The 22,988-nt window shown below is 40.8% G+C and overlaps 1 protein-coding gene across 3 annotated transcripts in view; it reads right to left on the reverse strand.

Moving 5' to 3' along the window:
• Nucleotides 1-22,988, reverse strand: part of LOC144206551 (exocyst complex component 3-like protein 4) — a 40,011-nt gene continuing 17,023 nt past the window's right edge. For 2 of the 3 annotated variants that reach the window (XM_077731579.1, XM_077731578.1), the window contains exons 10-15: nucleotides 22,720-22,821; nucleotides 16,606-16,732; nucleotides 10,410-10,532; nucleotides 8,863-9,015; nucleotides 8,673-8,794; nucleotides 1-1,869 (exon numbers count right to left, since the gene is read on the reverse strand). In XM_077731579.1, the coding sequence (XP_077587705.1) occupies nucleotides 1,653-1,869; nucleotides 8,673-8,794; nucleotides 8,863-9,015; nucleotides 10,410-10,532; nucleotides 16,606-16,732; nucleotides 22,720-22,821 (844 nt within the window). In that variant the 3' untranslated portion in view covers nucleotides 1-1,652. Of the gene's footprint in view, nucleotides 1,870-3,899; nucleotides 4,015-8,672; nucleotides 8,795-8,862; nucleotides 9,016-10,409; nucleotides 10,533-16,605; nucleotides 16,733-22,719; nucleotides 22,822-22,988 lie in introns of those variants that run through there. The other variant, XM_077731580.1, reaches the window with a different exon arrangement.

Below are 22,988 nucleotides of genomic sequence, written 5' to 3' on the forward strand. Positions count from 1 at the left end.
TTCTTATTTTGTCAGATTTTATAGATATTTTTAACAAAGAGACTGATATATGATCATTCACTCCCAACTCCTCAATTTAATTACTAGACAAAAGATCAATGGCAGAAAATTAAAAAGTTGTTATAGAATTTAAAATTCAAACTCCAGGTGGTAGGATTTAATTATAAATATAAACATTCTTTCAATTTAAAAAAAACATACTACACAATAAATCACAGCAGTTAAATAATCAAACGACAATTTTAAAAATAGAAATTTTGCTACAAAGTCAGCGTCAAGTCACCAAAATCAATTTCCTGTTGCATTAAAATGTAATGCCAATGGAAACATCTTAACCTTCTAAGACCCAGATTCTTGCAAGGCATGCATTTTATTATCTCTTTGATGTTTAAGATAAGTGGGACCTGATGACTGTAAAAAAAAAAAAGAATTGTCCTTTTATATGATGTAGTTTTTGAGAAAAATGATGTCCACATAATATGTGGACGCCAGGCCCTTGGAGTCCAAAATTTAACATTGTAGTCTTTTGACAACCAAAAATGAACATGTCCACACATGTCCTAGGAGGTCCTAGGAGGTTAAAGGTCAGACATTTTCTATAATTTATAAACACAAAAGGTGAAAAATAACCAAAATTACAATGACAGAAGATTCAAATATTTTTGCAATCTTGATAAAAAACACATTAAACTTCCAATGTTTCTTAGTTTGCTAAGGTTGATTACTAGATTGTGATTAGTCATCCATCAATCAAATAGGAAATTTAAATCACTATTATTTTACATTAAAATGTTTGTAACTCAAACTAAATCCCCCTAGGTGTGTGTGTATGTCTGTGTGAATTAGTGTGTGAATGAGATTCAAGTTTGGTTAGCTTTGTTATGAAGTTGTTCGACATAGCAGTCACACACGTCAATGCTTTAGTTAACGATCAAAAGGAAATAAACAACTAAGCAACTGGAATTTTGTGCCTCATGATCCTTGTGACGATAAGTTGTTTGGAAAATTAATGAATCTTTATAACTATAATAAAGAAAATATATTCAACCAACACACTCCCTGTGGGGTTTATCCTCCTGACTCCCAGTAGTTCAAATTTGTCCTCTGTAGAGGACCTTTGTGAACCTAAATATCTCTCACCCAGTGCATCCAATCACATGAACTCCTTTTGTGCTGTATAGAGGACATTTAGAGCTTTCCAATGAACGATACTTTTGCAGTTTTCCAATTACTTCACATAGATTGGGGACGTTCAAAATCAATGTGATTCTACAACATTTTTTTCCTGGTAATCAGGAGAATAAGGATATATAATGGGCAAATGTAATATTTAAACTCAGAGAGTAATTTTTGATCTGGAATTGAACATAATGTTGATAAAAACAATGCATAGAAATTCACCTTAGAGTTTCACCTATACATGTCTTTCCAAGCACTGAAATAGATTTTACGTCAGAACATTTTGCTTGAGAACAGAAAATACAATTTTAGAAGTCTTGAAAAAATGCACATGATGTTGAGAGATGTTGACCCATATTTTTGGGGTTTCAGGTGCTCTGTAGGTGAAAGGATGTATGGTAGAATTACCTCTGCCATTTAAGTTTGAATTACGTATTGCCATTAATTGCAGCCAGTGAGGAGGATGACAACAGTTAGTCAGCCGGTAAGACGAAGGTAAAGCAGAAGAGGGAGAGGTTGGACAAGAAGTTAGTCCGGACCGTGGCCTCCATGTCATGGAAGAGTGAATGTTCATCAGGGTCGCCGGCGGGCATTGTCCTCTTCAGCAGGTGGAGTTTCAGCAGGATGCGCTGATGCTCGCGACCGCGCATAATGCCGCGGAAGGCTAGTAAGGACACCAGGTGCCTCGAGCTAGCAGTGTCACAAAAAATAATTTTTTTAAATATTTTTTTTCATTAGTTTTTACATTTTGGTTTTCATTTGAAAACATGACTACAAACATTTTTTAAACTGTTCAGCGAAAGTCAAAAAAAAAATCATAGCTTGACTCATACACTGAAAGGTCAGGTTAGAGAGTATGTGTGAAGGTAGTTAGTAAAAGAGAGAATTTGGTATCAAAAAGACCTATTCACGTCAATAGAAATCCAATCTATTTAATTTATAATGGACTCGATATCTCCCATCCAACGAGTTAAGCAATGTCAGGTAATGGTCACACACATACAAAGATTAAAAAAGGAAAAAAAATATATATATATACACGCCCACACACACACATAAACAAACACATACACACATTCACGCATACACGCATACACGCATGCACACATGCACACATGCACACATGCACACATGCACACATTGTGAAATATATTTGTATACTTATATTTAGTCTTGCACCCTTTTCACTATGATGTATTAAGTTACTAGAATAGAATTCAATTTACACCTATTGGTTAAAATGTGCACTACACCTTTTGCTTTCCACCTCCTTCATTTGTATTAACGCCTCCCATTTTTATGACTTGTCTCTAATAAAACCAGGTTGTTTGTAGGGAGTCGCCAGGAATTCCAAACGGTCATTCAGGAAGATAGACTATCTTTCTGCTCTGGCTACACTGGCGTCCTCCTTCATATGAAGTGGTTTAAATTCTCATCACGACTGGCTCTGTGTTTCCTCTGCTCCGATATTATTGAATGTATATGGTCTTAAACCTGACACACATGCACACATGCACACATGCACACATGCACACATGCACACATGCACACATGCACACATGCACACATGCACACATGCACACATGCACACATGCACACATGCACACATGCACACATGCACACATGCACACATGCACACATGCACACATGCACACATGCACACATGCACACATGCACACATGCACACATGCACACATGCACACATGCACACATGCACACATGCACACATGCACACATGCACACATGCACACATGCACACATGCACACATGCACACATGCACACATGCACACATGCACACATGCACACATGCACACATGCACACATGCACACATGCACACATGCACACATGCACACATGCACACATGCACACATGCACACATGCACACATGCACACATGCACACATGCACACATGCACACATGCACACATGCACACATGCACACATGCACACATGCACACATGCACACAGACACACATGCACACAGACACACAGACACACAGACACACAGACACACAGACACACAGACACACTTACACACTTACACACTTACACACTTACACACTTTCACACTTTCACACTTTCACACTTTCACACTTTCACACTTTCACACTTTCACACTTTCACACTTTCACACTTTCACACTTTCACACTTTCACACTTTCACACTTTCACACTTTCACACTTTCACACTTTCACACTTTCACACTTTCACACTTTCACACTTTCACACTTTCACACTTACACACTTACACACTTACACACTTACACACTTACACACTTACACACTTACACACTTACACACTTACACACTTACACACTTACACACTTACACACTTACACACTTACACACTTACACACTTACACACTTACACACTTACACACTTACACACTTACACACTTACACACTTACACACTTACACACTTACACACTTACACACTTACACACTTACACACTTACACACTTACACACTTACACACTTACACACTTACACACTTACACACTTACACACTTACACACTTACACACTTACACACTTACACACTTACACACTTACACACTTACACACTTACACACTTACACACTTACACACTTACACACTTACACACTTACACACTTACACACTTACACACTTACACACTTACACACTTACACACTTACACACTTACACACTTACACACTTACACACTTACACACTTACACACTTACACACTTACACACTTACACACTTACACACTTACACACATACACACATACACATAGATACAGACATATATGTATACAGTGTTCCCTTGCTTCTTCCCGGCTCAGCCACCGCGGACTCAGAGCTTTGCAGACTTTTTTTGGAAGAAAAAAATAATAATAATACAAATAAATACATTGAAACAACATATTTTACATTTTTTTTGTTATAACATGAATTTCATTCTCTCTACCCGTATTCTATATGGTGTACTGTATACAGGGGAGTTAAAAAATACAAATGAAAAAAATATATATATATATATATATTTTTTTTCATTTGTATTTTTTATGTTTTATGTTTATTTTTTTTTAATTAAATTCAAATTAAGCATTTTTGAAGGGGAATCCGTACTTTGCGGAAATTCACTTATCGCGGGTGGTCCCGGTCCCCATTAACCGCGATGACCGAGGGAACACTGTATATATTCTGGGATAGGCTCAGGTACCCCCTGCAATTTTTGAGGATAAAGTGGTTCATAACATGAACAAATAACAAAACAAAAAATGAAAACCTTTGGAATATTCTTTATACATTTTAATTGGATTGTTTTTATTTATTTGATTTGAGGAGTAGGCATTTAACTGTTATTTCTGATTTTCTTTGTATGCCTATGTGAGAGTGTTGATATTTCATCTGCACTTCCTCCTCGGTTTTTAGTCATCTTTCAGCTGCCACAAACAGGAAGCAAGTTGCCTCATCTCTTCATGCTTGCAGTAATAATCTCAAACCCTTCCCTTTTTTTATTAGACAACTTCCATATTTTAATGGTCCCAGTACCAAGCTGGGATAGGCTTCAGCAGCCCCAACAAGTCTTGTGAGGATGTATGTTATGGAAAATTATGAATGAATGAATACTTTCAACCAAGTTAAGTTAATTAAAAATATTTTTTTAAACTTTTACATATTTTTTGAGATAATTTTCCCAAATATTTCAGCTTTGTTTTTGTGTATTTTACTGTAAGATTTGCCAAATTTTATTTACCGTATTTACCTACATATTGACTGCATCTGGGTATTATGTGCCTTTATATATAGGTGTACATGTAGGTGTATATGTAGGTATACAGGTGTGTTGCATTGAAGGGATTGGGATGTGCTGACATGGTAAACATTACAAACACATGTATCAAGATTACTCGTGTCTGGCCAGTCAGAGCACATTTATCTACCGGTAAAAGGTAAGATGGCGGCGCCCTGAGCGAGCAATGCCAGCCACAAGTAAGTTCGTTCATGTTTTATGCGAGATACGATTTTTTTTCATTCAATTTCACTAATAGACGTCAAAATTAATTTTGTTGGCCCGATGTCACCTGGGCTAGGCTCCAGTACCCTCCGCGACCCTAGTGAGGATAAAGGAGGTCAAAAAATGAGATGAGATGAAAGACCATATTGGCCACATTGTCTTGCGTTATGGCATTTAATCTTTGTCACCTTGCAGTTTTGTGCATGTCACGTCTAATTTGTGCATAAATAAGCCGTACCCTTGACTCAGTCATCATTTTTTGGAGTTACAAATACGGCTTATATGCGAGAAAATACATTATTTATTTTTGCACTTTCAACCTAAAAACTTTTTGAATATTATTTTAACCACAAAATAACATTTTCTTTGTTTTCCAAACTTAATTAATGTTATCTTTTCATTACTAACTAAGATTTCTTATGTCATATGAATTAATTTTAGTTGTTTGTTTTGTTGATCTTTGAATTTAGATTTAAAGCTCTTAAACGGTTAGCGCATCAGCCTTACAGCTCTGCATGGAGTTTGCATGTTCTCCCCTTTCCTCTAGGTCAGGGGTCTCAAACTCAATTTACCTGAGGGCCGCAAGAGACAGAGTCTGAGTGAGACTGGGCAGCATCAGTATTTCCACAAGAAAAGCGCTGATAAAACATTCCAACGTTATCAAATATCTTTATTTTTTAACGAAAAATAATGGATTAAATAAATTAACTTAAATATTAATAAAAAATAAATCAATAAGTAATAAAAAAAAATAATAATAATGAGAATACGGTAGATATACAGTGGCTGGCTAAGTAGAGAAAACTAATTATTTTTATTCCGTTTCAAATGTCTGTATTAACAGCTCTTTAGATTACACCCGAGTTTGGAGATCCTGAACCATCCAGTGAAGAAGAGAAAGATTGACTTCTTTCCCCACTGGATTACACATTGATAAATGTGATTAGCAAAATAGACCTTAAGTATTAAGAATTATTTGGTTGGTAATGATATGCAACATGAAAATAACAATTCGGAAATAGAATTCATGCAAATTATTAGGTAAATTGTACCTGGCTGGTTTAGATAAAATAATTAATTTAGGATAGGCATGATTTCCCTAGGACTGAAGAGACATGGAGTGTTTTCTGTGCACGGAAGGCATTCCCTGTTTTTTACACTTTAGATAACATTCTGAACTTGTATGGAACATTGAACATGAAATATTCTGGACACAGGTTGTCTTACTTCTTGCTGCTAGAGACCTGGCAGCGCTTCTTCTCACATAGCTGAGTCACATTTGGTTTAAGGGAGGAAGCAGTGGAGACCCTCAATAGAGCTTGAAGATGCTCATCAGTAAGTCTGGACCTATACTTGGACTTATTGAAGTTCAAGGTGGAGTAGAGTTTCTCACACAAGTTTGTGCTCCCAAAAAGGCACATGGTCCGCTTGAACATTTGGGAAAGTTCAGGGAAACTGGGGGTCAACTATCTCAAAAATTGCCCAAAATTGTCTGCTTCTCCACTCACCTCCCTGAACTTGGCTTTGAGTGCAGAGTTGCACTGCAGGTCAATGAGCTCAATTTGAAGCTCAGGAGGGGCATCTTGCACATCAAAGGAGAAGGGGTCCGCAAAAATTTGAAATGTGGCTTTGTGTGTCTTAAAGTCTGCAAATCTGTGATCAAATTCCTCCTGCAGCTTCGAAACACATATTTCTCACCACTGAATGGTGTGCCTGCATCCACAAGAGCCTTGCATGCCGGGAAATGGAAAAGGTTTGCCTGAGAGAACTGGGCTTTCCATAACAAAAGTTTAGTGCAGAATGCTCTCACGTTGTCATAGGCAGCACGGACAAGTTGCCCCTGGCCTTGCAGCTTCTTGTTCAGTACATTAAGCTCATGTGTGATATCAACAAGAAAAGCTAAGTCCATGAGCCATTTGGGATCACTTAGCACAGGAACAGCAACCCCATCTATCTCAATGAAGTCTTTTACTTCTGCTCTCAACTCAAAAAATATCTTCAATACATTTCCCCTGCAGAGCCAACGTACCTCAGTGAAGTAGAGCACATCCCCATATTCAACAAAGAAATATTGCACTCCCCACTTGTCTTGAAACTGTCTGTGCTCATCACTGACCTTTCTCTTCACGGCAGGCTTTGAAACAGACATCTCTGGGGCTGTAATATGTGTTTACACTAGGAATGAGTCTCGGATTGAATTTTTAACTTTCAGTCGCGTGGTTCTGTGGCACATGCGCACTTTCGATTTGACCGTTTAACTTTCAGTCGCGCGGGTCTGTGGCGCATGCGCACTTTTGCTCTCTGATCGTATTGGATTACGGCAGCTCTCTGAACCGAGCGGAGTGAGCGAGGCACTGGACAGCCCGGCCAATGTCCCACCCTCCAGAGCCATATACTTCACCGTGATTGGTTCATCCAGCTTTGAACATGTCATTCATATCAATCTTGCGGGCCGCACGGACATTAATCTTGCATATTAAGACGCGGGCCGCAAATTATTGTCCCGCGGGCCAAATGCGGCCCGCGGGGCGCGGGTTTGAGACCCCTGCTCTAGGTACTCCAGTTTCCTCCCACATTCCAAAAAACATGCATCGTAGGCTGATTGGACATTCCAAATTTCCCCTAGGTGAATCATTGTCTGTCTCGTCGTGCCCCGCGATTGGCTGGCCACTGATTCAGGGTGTCCCCCGCATTTGGCCCGGAGTCAGCTGGGATAGGCTCCAGCACCCCTCGTAACCCTAATGAGGATGAAGCGGTTCAGAAATTGAGATGAGATTAGTTCTAGTAAGGTCAAATTAAAAGGAATATATTGGAGTAAAAAGCTGAGGTTATCAACATAGAAAGATTTGAATGAATAAAAAAATATTTAGTACGTGAAATAAGACTTTTAAATTAGTACCTTGTACTATCAGTGCTATGTTTTTGTAGGTGTGTCCCTGCCATAAGTCAATCACCCGCCCAGCGCTCACTTGCAGTGAAGCTTATGCATTAGTTTAGCTTAGCATGTTTTCTCTGTCAACTCAATTGTGCGAGTTTGAACCATCAGAGCCAGAATATCATTTAATGAAAGAAAGACACCGTGTTTCTGAGTATGACCTACAGAATCCTATTCATTTAAATTTGTCAGGGTTCACAACAGCTTTTACTTTACTTGCCCAATCCAAAAATGTGACTTTACTAGACGTTTGCAGGTTTCTGTTAAATGTATAGTATCAAGGCATCTATTTGTTTGACGGCTACTACGCTAATATTTTTTTAAAAAATGCCTCAGGCCGCAGATGATGATTTTGCCTCTTAAGCTGTCTTAAGTCGTTGGCTCTCATCAACGGCAACCGACATCCAATTCATCGGCTGTGGGAGGGCTCGCAGTAAATGAACAATTTCACTTCAATTGAATTGGCTGTCTACTAGCAATGAACAACTTCCAATCAAAGCAGTAGAATGAAATAATACACACGATTGGCCATCTATCATCATCTGTAGCAGTCAGAGTTAATGGCGCTTACCTAAAATCAGGGTATTGTTGGATTAGCGGCTGCAGGTGGTCTTTGATGTCACCTTTGTTCTTCTGGCCCACGATGTCGCTTAGGTACTCGCCGACCGGGTCCAGCCACTCTTCACATGAGCCCTGCCCAACAACATGCAAAATTGTCTGTACAAATTGTCTTGCCGACGATCAAGTCAGAGCTGTCATACCATGCGCCGGAAGAGGTCTGCCAGCCTGGAGCTTTGGGTTCGGATTTTCGCGGCTGCCTTGTCGTGTTGATGATTTTTACACGAAAAGTTGTTTTTCATCAGCTGGCCTACGTACTCCTTCACCACGTGGTAGTGCGCCCGGCTCGCCATCTCCTGTCCAAAACATGGACTCTGCATTTGTAAAACAGCATCCCTCCAAAGTTGGCAAACACGTGGCACGAACTGCAGATAAGGCCAGGCCAGCCACAAATTTAACCTTCCAATAAATGAATTTATATTCAGTACTTTAACTATGATAAATATCAAATCCATTTGTACATGCAAAAGTTAATTATTTTATTCATTTTAGATTATATATTTTTCTTCAAAATTTATGTCTTCAGTTTTAAATTAATTTGAGGTATTTCAAAATAATATTTTAGATTAAAAAAAATCTTTAAAATCTTAAAAAAAAAATTGAATTTAAATTTAGCTATTTTAATTTAAAAAAAAAAGGACAACCACACCTCTGTTGACAATGATGCACACTTGGCAATGTATGATCATGTTATCAATGCCACAGATGGTGATCAATGGTCAATCCATTTTGAATGGGAGGCCTTTACAGGCCAAATGGATTGGATGGTCCACCTGTGTGGAGTTTGCATGTTCTCCCCAGGCCTGCGTAGGTTTTCTCCGGGCACTTCAGTTTCCTCGCACTTTCAAAATGCATGCATGGTAGGCTAATTGGACACTCTAAATTACCCCTAAGTATGAGTGTGAACGTGAATAGTTGTCCGTCTCCTCATGCCCAGCGATCGGCTTGCCAGTGATTTAGGGTGTCAGCTGGGATAGGCTCCAGCACCCCCTACTATCCTAGTGAGGATAAAACGGTTCAGAAAATGGATTACATAAATTTTTAATCAAAAACATAATATTTAGTTCTTTGCAGTATCTTTTTTAGAAAAAATATTTTAAAAAATCGCAAAGGGAACAATTAAAACTGAATATTTCTCGTTTTCCACTTTGAGCTTTTGAAAATCAATGGATTAAAACATAAAAATTTAAAAATTCTATCTTTTCCCGTTTTACATTTTGAAAAAAATGTTTAATCTAAAATCAGAGTAGTCATGGGGTAATTGCAACGTTTTTTAAATCCTCAAAAATATATTTTTTAAAAACTAACATTTTTTTAAATGTAAAAATAGATGATTTCTCCCTTTTTTGTTAAAAAATACATTAAGTCAAACATTAAAAACACAACTGAATATTTTATTTAATGGTTTTCTTTTTTAATAAAAAGAAAATATTAAAAGATAGTTATTTATTGTTTCCCATTTTTATTTAAAAATTGCAAATGGAGGAAAAAACGGAATATTTGCTATTAAAAAGATCAAAAAAGAGGATTAAGAGAATATGTCTATAAACGATCTAATGACTATCAGCTAATGCTCTCAATTGATTAATTGTGGCTGGCTAGTAGGGAGACAATGGTTCTTGAATGAAACCGTGACAACGTGGACCAAGAAAAAAAAAAGGGTTCGACACCCTAATGTTAAAGGGTTCACCTGGCCATGTGGTGGCCGCATGGCTTGGCAGTACTGTGCCAGAATCTCGGTGCGAGCGGCAAGGTTTTTAAAGTCATCGTCATTAGTCAGCCATTTTCTCGTCATCATTCTCCGTAAGAATGGCTGCAACAAAAAAGTACGACACATTTGTCATCACAATATTTGAAGTTCAGTCTTTTGATATTTTCCAAAATGTCCCATTTGGTAAAACTCATAATTGTTTTTGATTTTTACCAAAAAATGATGTGCCTATATCTAGTTTTACAGAGCAACACGAGTACTGCTAAAATGACTAAAAAAGAAAATATATCGTTGAAATAAAAATCAACCCTTTCTTTAAAATAAGAAAAGATTATACAAATAATAATAATACTGACAACAACAATAATAACAATAATAACAATACCAATAATAACAATAATGAAAACACCAAAATGTCTTAAGAAAATAACAAGGAGTTATAAATCAATTTACAAAATAAACCCTGATGGGAAGACACGGGAAAAAGAGGAACTTGAAACAGAGCATGGCACGAGAACTTGCCATGATACAAACAGAGCAGGGTAAATCAGACAAAGCAGTCAATCCTATAATGGCTAAAGAAAACAGGGTTTAAATGGAGAGACAATGAATGATTAAAAAGTACACGCAGCTGGTTACAAGAAGAAGGAAAGCCTGGAGGGATACTAGAGGCGAAAAGCAAACAAACCAATCAAAACACCAAATAACCCCAACACATCTTCAGTTATGAGGATTAATTTTTTTAAAGTCAGACTTTAATAATAATTAAGATCCTAATTTTAAGTGTTTTCTGTTACTTTTTTTTCCGAATGATTGTCCCTCAGAAATATGTTATGCTATCATTTTAAAGTCATTTGCTGTAGCTGTGGGGTAGACCTGCCAACTAGCTTAATAATTGTTTGTTCATGTCGAGCCATGTGGCCAAAGTGGTTTTACAATTGTTTGTTAAGACAGTGGAACGTAGGATAAGCTAACTAGCTGGCCTTGCAATTGTTTGTTCACCTGACTAAATGTAACATAGGCTGGCTAACAGGGTTTGCAATTGTTTCCTTGTATTTTGGAATATGGCCAACTCGCTTTAGAATGTTATAAAAATGAGCTATAAAAATATCTGGTTTGCATACAACCTAAACCTGCAAATGTCTAACCATATTAGCCTAGTTTTTTGTTTACATAAACTCTGTCCTACATCCCTGTCTTATAAATTTTACCCTGTGTTCCTATATAAAGACTGACCCAGTGTTCATTGAGAGAGAATTGCGAGGACGACAGACTGTGAGAGGTTTACAGCTGTTTGAGCATTCTCCAACCATCTTGCAGTCCGGTAACAAATCTATTTCGTATTAAAATTGATCTCACTCTTTCTTAACCTGTACCTGAAGTAGTATTCTCAGATCTACCAGTAGCACCATTAACAGTTCATAGGGGACTCATTTGGCTGCCATTGATAGTGCTAGAGTCATATCTAGATTCAGACCTGTGTAGCGCCGTCAATGATGCCAAATAGATGTCCATTTAATAAAACTGAATTGGATGTCAATGACTTAAACAACAGCCAAACACCTCCAAAAAATCTCGGAAACCAGGGACTCCAAACAAGCATGGGCGGTGGTCAAATCCCTGACGAGACCACAATCGAGCAAAGGCAGCAAGACGCTCATCTATAACGATCGTGAGTACGCATCTGCAAGGCCAAGGCAACGGCTTTCGTCATTGAGTACGCAAAGGTGAGTGGGCGCAAGAGTGATAAGTCGAGTAGGAGGACCGTACGAGAGCTTCGAAGGGATGCTCGTAGACTACAGGGTTCCCCTCGGAAATCACCCGAGTGTCCATTCTCCGAAGATGAACTCTGCCGAGCTCTCAACCAACTGAAACCAGGCAAAGCTGCTGGCCCAGATGGAATCGCCCCAGAGATGCTGAAGTACCTCCCCCCTGAAGCACACCCTATTCTGCTCCAGATCCTCAACATCAGCTGGACCACCCAATGGTGTCCCCAACCCTGGCGCTCGGCGGAGATCATCCCGATCCACAAAAAAGGCAAGGACCCTCAATTAGTCGGAAGTTACCGCCCAATCGCCCTTACTTCCACTATTAGCAAGACCCTGGAAAGACTCATAGTAAACCGCCTGTCCAACTGGCTGGAGGAGAAGGGCATTCTTAGCCCGTGGCAGGCGGGTTTCCGTAAGGGCCGCTCCACCACCGACCAATGCCTACGGCTGTCCCAATTCGTCATGGATGGGTTCCAGTCTAAGCAGCGTCATCGCTCCATTGCTGCGTTCTTCGAGTTTAGCAAAGCGTACGACAAGGTGTGGCGTGCCAACCTACTCCAGAAGATGCTGGCGATCGGTGTTCCTCTCCGGTATGTTGAGTGGATCAAAACCTGGTTCACTAACCGAACGGCACGCGTGAGGGTCAACGGTACTACAGGACGCTGCCGCACGTTCAAGGAAGGCCTTCCCCAAGGATCGGTGTTGTCACCGCTTCTCTTCACCATCTACATCAACGACCTGCTTAACTCCTTTGAGTCTACCACCCTCGTCTCCGGCTACGCTGATGACTTGGCGCTGGTCTGTAGCGGTCGTAACAAAGAAGAAGTGGCGACGAGATTAGAATCCGAGGCCGCCAAAGTCCACCAATGGTCTGCGAATAACCACCTCACCCTCAATACATCCAAGTCGGAGGTAGCGTTCTTTACAATGGACGCTGCCGAATCCTCATGGTGCCCAAACATCACCGTCGGGGGTGCCAGACTCAAGCTCAGCCCAACCCCTACCTTCCTAGGGGTCCGATATGACCGCCGTCTCACATTCAACGAACACATACGGCACTTGAGTCAAGTCATGAGGCAACGCACCAACATTTTGCGACAACTGACGGGGACGTCTTGGGGATGGCGACCTATGGACATGCGGACGATCTACATCGCAACCATCAGATCGCTCGCAGAATATGCAGCTCCTGCGTGGGCACCATGGGCTTCGTCAACCAACATCCAGAAGCTAGAGAGGGCACAGTCGGACGCGGCACGGACCGTTACGGGTCAACTACGCACAACTCCCATTGATGCCGTCCTCCACGAGGCCCAGCTCCCACCTCTATCCAACCGCCTAAGACTAGCCAGCTTGAAAAAGGCGGACGACTGGTCCCACCTCCCCCCCAATGATGACAGGAGAGTGTTCTTCGAAACACCCTGCCCTAAACGCTTTAAGAGGGGTGAGTGGCGAACTCTTACCACCCCTACACTCACCAACCTCAACCTCATCCCGGCAGGCGCGGAGACAGTACACAACCCTAATATCTCGTGGCCACCGCCCCTCCCTCCACCTATTCATTTTACACCCACACAGAAATCCTCATCCCCCACCCAACAGTTAGACGCAGCCACCAAAACTATTGCGGCACTAGATAAAACGGACTTATATATCTACACCGACGGCTCCACCCACAACGGTACGGAGAATGGAGGAGCAGGAGTAGCAGTCTTCCGATGCGACGCCCTGATCCACTCCTGGCACGCACCAACGGGGTCCCTTAGCAGCTCTTACCAAGCCGAAAAGACTGCACTGAACGCAGCCATTGACTGGCTCGGGCAGAATGACAACTGGACCTCGGCCCCCGTCTCTCCGCAAGTCTCTCCTCCTAGCCCTCAATAACCTGAACAACCTTGACCCCCCCACCATTGCCCTAAAATCCAAATTTGCGGCCCTTCCCCCATCCAAAAAGATCCAGCTAATCTGGGTCCCTGGGCACTGCAATCTCACAGGCAATGATATAGCAGATGAACAGGCGAAACTTGGTTCCACCCTCCCCCAACCAACGGCTCCGCTAGAACAACAAACACACCTAGCTATTATTCACAGGAGCTGCAAACCCCCCTCACCAACACATCCCCGCGTCATCTCCCTCACATCCTCCCGTCCCAATCCGGAGGAAGAGTCCCAGCTATCCAAGAAAGACCTTCATGACCTTATTCGATTCCGGTCCGGCCACCATCCCTCCCTCCGAAGATGGCAACATCTGACGGGGAAGTGCGAAAACGATCGGTGCCGTCTCTGCGGTGAAGAAGAAGAATCGGCCGAGCATCTCTGGCTGCGGTGCCCAGCACTTCAGAATGCCCGTTACCACCGCCGGCTGGGACTCTCCTTCGGAGAACTACGGAGCCTCCCACACGCGAGTCTAGCGCTTCTGAGGATTATCCTCAGGCGCCTTGGGTGACTCAACAACAACAACAACAACAACAACAACAACAACAACAACAACAACAGCCAAAAAACATTCACAAAACAAAATGATTATATTCACGCACACATGCACACACACTGGCATCCATATACGTATGTGCACGGCGGGCACAATTGTCGACTAATTGTTAATACGATCAGGTCGGAGTTAATTTTTTTTCATTAATAAAAATAGTCACTTGCAATCTTAATGACATTTTATATTTATTGATTTCATTTCGTCAGACATCGTCCTTAACAGTAAAGGTTACACAACAATAACAGTTCAGAGTTTTGGTGGTACGGCGCTATTTCTGCCTGATGAGTAGAATACGTATGTTTAACATTTCATTTACAATTATTTAACATCCATTATTGAAAGTTGAATTTGGGAGTACCTAGACGTAATTCTATCAGTGGGTAACTCTAGCTCACAAGTTGCACAGTAGGGAAAAGGGGAAGTCCAAAATCAATTCCTTCTCAAAGTAGGAATTTCCCTTTTCTGCAAACTTCCACTTTTATTCCTCTCTAAAAACAATTTACTCTTGTGACATTTTCTGACTTCTGCTTCTTCCAAAGCATACCTGTCAAGCTCGGCCAATTGCTCCCCTTATTAATGATTGGATACACGTGCGCCTATCATGCTTAAAACATGACGATATGAGTAGTCGCTGATGACGTTTTCTTCTGCTGCCAGTGACTTTGACGATCCGGATTTGAACCAGAATGGGTAAAACGAGATCGGTTTTAGAACGTACTTTAAAAATCTCGTACAAAAGTTCATGTATGGCGTACACAATTTGAAAAGATCAAAAAACGTATAAAATATGGGAAAAACTTGAGTTAAGTTGACAGGTATGCCACAGTAAAAATATAATATGGCCACGGTTGTAAATTAACTAGTAAAGAGGAATGAAAATGGGGCGGCCCGGGGCGTCGGCCTCAAACTGTGGGACATGGGTTCAAATCCAGGTCGATCCCCCTGTAGAGTTTGCATGCTCTCCCCATGGTTTTTCTCTGGGTACTCCGGTTCCCTCCCACATTCCAAAGACATGCACGGTCGGCTTATTGGACATTCTAAATTGCCCCTAGTGATGAGTGTGAGCATGAATGGTTGTTTGTCTCCTTGTGCCCTGCGATTGACTGGCCACCAATTCAGGGTGTCCCCCGCCATCGTGACCGGACGTTTGGTCGCGGGTCTTTTGGTCGCTGCTCTTTTGGTCCCCGTTGGTCCCCGGTCTTTTGGTCGCCGTTAGGGTTAGGGTTAGAGTTAGGGTTAAGGTTAGGGTTAAATAACTAAGTACATTTGACAACCATAACCCTAATCCTAACGGCGACTAAAAGACTGGTGACCAACAGCGAACAGAGAGCGGCTCCAGCACCCCCCAGGACCCTAGTGAAGATAAATCGGTTTATGAAATGAGATGGGAGAGATCAGAGGAATAAAGTCACCTCAAATCCCTCCTTGCTACAAAATCAAGCTAAAATTGAATTTCCTCATTGACTGATATTGATGGTGGTCGATATCCAATACAATTGGCCAGGTAAGGTTAGCAGCAATTAAATAATGCCATCAATGTCCCCAAATGAGATGAAACAGTTTTCTTTGGAGCGTTTGCATAATATTTGTGTGACGTCATCTGTCATCAAAGGCCGCCAATGAGTTTACAATGTAGAGAAAAAAATAATGGTTACAAAATTATTTAAAAGGAAAATCGAAAACAAAGTTTATTTTTAGGGATAGCAATTAAATAGTTTTTAATATAAAAGCAAATAAATTCGATAACATTTCTTGCAATAACGAAAAATGAAATAAAAGTGCACAGTATATACTTTAAATAAAACTGCACTAGGACCATTTTCTTGAAGTAAAAAGCCAATTTAAACAAAATGACTACATTAAAGCTATTGCAAAACAATGGGAACAAATAAACTAGAAAAAGACGCTGTTGCACCTTGACGTCATCCTTGAACTGATGTTGGACACTTTCCAGGAGACCAAGGATGAGACGCCGCACCTCCTTGCCCACCTCTTCTACCATTAGCGGGGTGGACTCAGCGTACACGTCCTCCAAATGGCGCCTAACGAACATTAGATTAATTTCAATGTCACAGGATTAAGAGGGTAAGAATACAGACACAGGAAAATACATTTTAGACATACATACATATGTAATAAATATGTTAATAAATAAATAACCGTGTTGCTGAAATATATATATATATATATATATATATATATATATATATATATATATATATATATATATATATATATATATATATATATATATATATATATATATATATATATATATGTATGTATGTATGTATGTATGTATATATATATATATATATATATATATATATATATATATATATATATATATATATATATATATATATATATATATATATATATATATATATATATATATATATATATATATATATATATATATATATATATATATATATATATATATATATATATATATATATATATATATATATATATATATATATATATATATATATACATATATATATATGCATAGATGCACATGTATACTGTCAAATAATCTTAAGTAAACAAAAAGAATGTTTCAACACGTGTCATAGCCTTCAACCTGTGTCAGCCTTCAACCTGTGTCAGCCTTCAATCCGTGTCACAGCCTTCATCGGTGTCACAGCCCTGCATCTTAGTCATAGAGACTTTGTATGTCACGCAATCTTGCCCTAATTAACCTGTTGATGCAGAAAGCAGTCAGAGATTGGAGAACGGAAACAGTCAAACATTGACCGGAGTCTTACGCAGAGTAACTTTGTCTGTTCTCCCTTTGGCTCTCCATTTGCAGAAGCATCAAAATTTCACTCATCTGTCTTGGCGTGCTTACTTGGCGACCTTGTTGAACGTTCATCATGGAATGGACATTTTTGTCCTGAAATCCGGGATTCAAGATTTGTGGCATCGGGGCGACGGGGAATCGAGAGGCCAAGAAACTGATGTCAGCCATCCTGTCAGGCCTCCGACGTGACTGGTGGCTGGGTGTTCCAGTTCGACCAATCACAGGCCCAGCCCCAACGAGCAGAGTGGCGCCAGGTGGAGGCCATCAACGGTCTGCCAAGTTATAAGGCCACCGGAGACTGAACCAGTTGCCGGATCGTCATTTCAGCACGCTGAAGTACCTTCACGTAAATGACCATTGTTCCATGTTTAATTTCTATGACCCATGTATGCCCAGGAATCGCCAAGCAAGTGACCAGGAAAGGAGAAGGACGACCCAAGGATATTGACCAGGAAAGGAGAAGGACGACCCAAGGATATTGACCAGGATAGGAAAAGGACGACGCCAAGATACTGACTAAGAAAGGAGAAGGACCCGCCAGGATAGTTACCAGGACACGGACTGAATATTGTTGCTGACAAAGCATATTTCAATAAAGGTGCACTAAGAACTCGACTATCTATCTCGCCTGCTTTGGGGCCATTACCCAGGATCATAACACATCCCTCATTGAGGGAAGGGGCCATTAGGGATTGGTCCCCGTCGCCCGAGGTTCAGTGACGAATCTCATCACACCAGGACAAGACTTACCTAAGACGTCATTAGAAAATGCCTAGTAGAAGGTTATTTTCTCTAATTCACTTATTGTAGATTTTAATATTGGTAACATTTAGCTACAGAAAATGGCTCTTCTCTTGAGTAAACAACGTCTCCTTGGTGAGGGTGAGACGAATTGGTTGCAACAGGAATTCAGCCAGTGAATTTAGCTATCCTTGGGTGGGTTAGCAATATGGTGGTGATTAGCAAAATAGACCTTAAGTATTAAGAATTATTTGGTTGGTAATGATATGCAACATGAAAATAACAATTCGGAAATAGAATTCATGCAAATTATTAGGTAAATTGTACCTGGCTGGTTTAGATAAAATAATTAATTTAGGATAGGCATGATTTCCCTAGGACTGAAGAGACATGGAGTGTTTTCTGTGCACGGAAGACATTCCCTGTTTTGTTTTGAGCGGGTGAAATATGCTTTGGCGTGGGTCATATTGATGACTAGTAGAATATTACGGATTGCATAAACATCGAACAATTGATGTCAACCAAATGAAATTGCTTTTTATTGCTTTAAAGGCATACAAATTACAGATTTGGCAAGTAAAGAGTTAATCACAGTGCCCTCACACGGCAGTCGCTCATGCTGACCCACTGGGGCATAGAACTTGAACTTCCAAAACAAATTTCAATTTGTAGATGTGTGGCATAAATATCTCATATGGTAATTACCTATTTCCTTTGGGAATTATTATTCGTGATATGACAGCAATAAGCGGTGAGCTGCCAAGAAGCCCCACTGGGGATGGCGGTCTCCACTGGTGATGAAAATTTGCAGACCACTGATGTCTGATTATGAGTGTGAATGGTTGTCTGTCTTTTTGTGTTTTTGATTGACTGGCCACCAAGATATAATCAATCGATCAGATATCAAAGTGCTTACCCATATTTTATAGAATATATAATAATAGAATAATGGAAATTTTCATGGGTACGGATCTTTTTGGGTCACCCTGTAGTTTTGTAAGTGAATAGAAAAGTTTTGTAAGCATGATGAAAAGATTATTGTGAGTGCATAGAAAAGAAAGTGTGGGGAATGCAGCTGAAAGAGTGACAGAGAGACAGAGAGACAGAGAGAGAGAGAGACAGAGAGAAATTGTGACAGAGGGGCAGAGAGAGACAGAGAGAGAGGCAGAGAGAGAGAGAGAGTGATAAAGAGAGTTGCAAGGACAACAGACTGTGAGCGTGTTAACAACTGTTTGAGCTTTCTCCCCATCCTGCAGTTTGGTAATAAACTTATTTCCTATTAAATTGATCTCACTCTTTCATAACCTGCTCCTGAAGTTGTAATTCAAATCTATCAAACCCGTTGGCACACTTCCTGTCTCCAGACTCTGGGTCTCTCTTGCTGTTGCCTCCATGGCCCGAAATGGTCCTCAAACCTCCCAGACCTTGTTGCCTCTCTGGGGTTGTTTTTATAGCTTCCTCATGTAGGTGGCCTTTCCCTGCCTTACCTATTTCTTCAGCTCCTTCTGGACCATTTTCAGACTCTATTTCTCCCCAAACCCAAATACCCTCTTCTTTTTGTTCAGGGCGGTCCTTAAATCTCGCGTGACCCATGGCTTATCGTTCGAGAAACAATGGACCTTCTTGGAGGGTACAATGTTCTCAACACAGAAGTTTATATAATCCGTGATGCAATGCAGTGGGTCAAGCTGTCAATGTCTTCAACATGTGAATTGCACAGCACCTCCCAGTCAGTGTCCTCCTTTGTGTTGGCATACAGCAGGTCCAAAGTTTTGTGTTCCCTGGTTTGGCACTTCACATACTGAGTGAAGGTGGGGAGAGTAGAAGCCAAGAAAGCATGGTTAAAATCCTCGGAGATAAGGAGAGACTGGGGGTGTGACATCTGCAGCCGCAACACAGTAGCGTGAAACAGCTTGCGAGCGACTGCCGCATCGGCGGAAGGTATATACAGACCCTCCCCTACTTACGAACAGTCAAGTTACGAACAATTGCGTTTATGTCGAAAGATGTTCGTAAGTTTGATTTTGTATTGCGCGCCTTTTTCCGAGTAGTGCTTCTTTCCACCGCTAATACCGACGCCTGGTGCTGTGAGAGCCCAGCTCACCCAGCATCCACCTTCCTCTGCCCAGTTTGTTGCAGTGTGGAAGTGCGTGAGTGTATTTCCAGTGTGCAAAGAACCTTTTTCCTTTTTATCATTAAATATCTTGTGCATCCATTATTCATTATGGTTGGTGAAAAGCGAAAGGCTTCTAGTGATGGAGGGCCAAGGAAGAGGCAAGCCATTTCATTTGAAACGAAAATGGCAATAATAAATAAGCTTGATACGAATGAGAAAGTGGTGAGCGTTGCACGGGAATACAACTTGAATCGTTCGACCGTCAGTACCATTTATAAACAGAAAGATCGAGCAGCAGGACCCAAATATCGGACGTTGCACAAAGGTTGCAAATCAATTGAATGATGGCATAAAGTGCTACCGCACTGAAAAAAAGAAGAAAACTGCAATCGTTATTAGATAGCTTCTTTCGGGCAGTTTCTAGTAAATCTCTCTCTCTAATGTATGTATACAGTACTGTATGTATTTTCTCCATTTTATAAAAATAAATTTCACTACAAACCAATGCTGGTTACTTATACAAGCCTTTAACATACAAATGCACTTATATAAACCTTCAATATACTTATATAGGCCTTAAACATAAATTATAATACAAAATATAGCACTGAATCAACTTACGAACAAATTCAACTTATGAACAATCGCTCGGAACTGAACTTGTTCGTAGGTGGGGGAGCGTCTGTACGTAGTTATTGTGATAATGCCCGGGGGATGTAAAACGTCCTGACGCTAACAGCCACTAGCTGGATATCTCGAGTGCAAAGTTGGTCCTTCACGGCAATATGTCTGGGGCTACACCATCTGGTATTACTAAAAACAGCTATTCCCCCGTCTTTCTTCCTACCGCTCTCCTTGGCTTTTTTCTCCACCCTTACCGGCTGAAAACCATCCAAGGAGACAAGAGTCCGCTGTCGGTTCATTTAGCCAGGTCTCCGTGAAGCACATTATACAGCATTCCCGATAATCTCGTTGTAGTTTGGTAAGCGCTGTTAGCTCTTCCATCTTATTGGGGAGAGATCTTACATTCCCCATAATAATAGATGGAATGCTGGGTCTGAAGCTTCACTTTCTCTCCTGAATTTTTTGTCCAGGTCTGCATCCTCTTCTCTTCCTCTTTAACTCCACGGGGATGTCCAGGGACAGCCAGGTGTTGCACAGCGCTAACAGCTGATCCCTTGTGTAAGACAGCAGAGGGATGGCTGAATGGGTCCAAAAATGTACAGAATTTGCAGAAAGAAACTAAATTTAGAAGAAAAACTGCCTGTCAGGTTTATTAGTCTTACATTATTATATGTTTGCTTGCAATGAAGAAAAAGCTTTGCTTATTACATCTAAAATGCCTGCTTGCAACAAAGTAAATGCTTTACTTCTTATTTAGACTAAACAAAAAAGGAAGCCGAATTCGTTTGGACTGCTGGAATGTGGAGAAGATCCTTCGGCTGCACATGACTTTCAGTTGTTTTGACTATTTGATGTCTCACTTCTGTTTCTCACCCCTCCCTTGAAAGTTGAGACGTCCATTGTAACTAGGGTAAAAGAAGCCTGACTTCAGTGCGGGCAGTTTGGGTTCCACTCCCACTCAATGGGGATTGGATTGTGAGAGGTTGTCCGTTTCATTGGATTGGATAACTTTATTGGATGTGCTCTGTAATTGGCTGGCAACCGATTCAGGGTTTCCCATGCCTTCTGTCCATAGTTGGCTGTGATCGGCTCCACCACCCCCGTGTCCCTTGTCTGGATGAGCAGCTTGGAATGTGAATGAAAGAAAAAAGCAAGCAACGCTATTTTGACTTTTTTTTTTAACTAAAATGTTTAAGAGCTGGCCCAACGGCTGAGTAGTTAGCGTATTGGCCTCACTGTTCTGAGGTCCTGGGTTCGATCCCGGGTTGGTCCTCCTGTGTGGAGTTTGCATGTTCTCCCAGACGTGGGTTTTCTTCGAGTACTCCGGTCTCCTCCCACATTCTCAAAAAAATGCATGGTAGGCTGATTGAACACTCTAAATTGCCCCTAAGTTTGAGTGTGAGCTTTAAATATTGTCCGTCTGTCTCCTCATGCCCTGCGATTGGCAGGCAACCTATTCACAGTATCCCCGACCTCGTGCCCAAAGTCACCTGGAATAGGCTCCAGGTCCCCCCTTGTGAGGTTAAGCGATTAAAAAAATGAATGAATGAAAAATGTAAAATACACACCCACGAAAATTCATTGGCTGCAATTAACAGACAGTCAAAGAAAGCAATATACCTCCAATCGGATCCAAAATGGATTAGACGCCTATATCCATTAATAGCAGATAATTCATTAAGACACGACTCCCTCCTTGAATGATGTTCGCAAATGTGTGCGCGTGTCATGTGATTTACTGTAAGGTGTTGAAGGAGTTGACATAGGAGACGCAATACTCGCTCCAGAGCAGGTCTCCGAGGCGCATAGGCGAACAACAGCGTCGGAACTCTCTGTCGAATCTGCAGAGAAAAAACACAAGTCTTTGAACTGAACAGTGCACACATAGTATTGCCTTGCTTCTTTCTCCTAATTTTTTTTCATAAATATGATGCCATTTGGGATTAAAAATCTCATTAGCATTAGACCCTGCCTTGTTTGATATACAAAAAACTTATATATTTGAATG

This window comes from Stigmatopora nigra, chromosome 13 (genome assembly GCF_051989575.1).
Source record: "Stigmatopora nigra isolate UIUO_SnigA chromosome 13, RoL_Snig_1.1, whole genome shotgun sequence".
NCBI lineage: Eukaryota > Metazoa > Chordata > Actinopteri > Syngnathiformes > Syngnathidae > Stigmatopora > Stigmatopora nigra.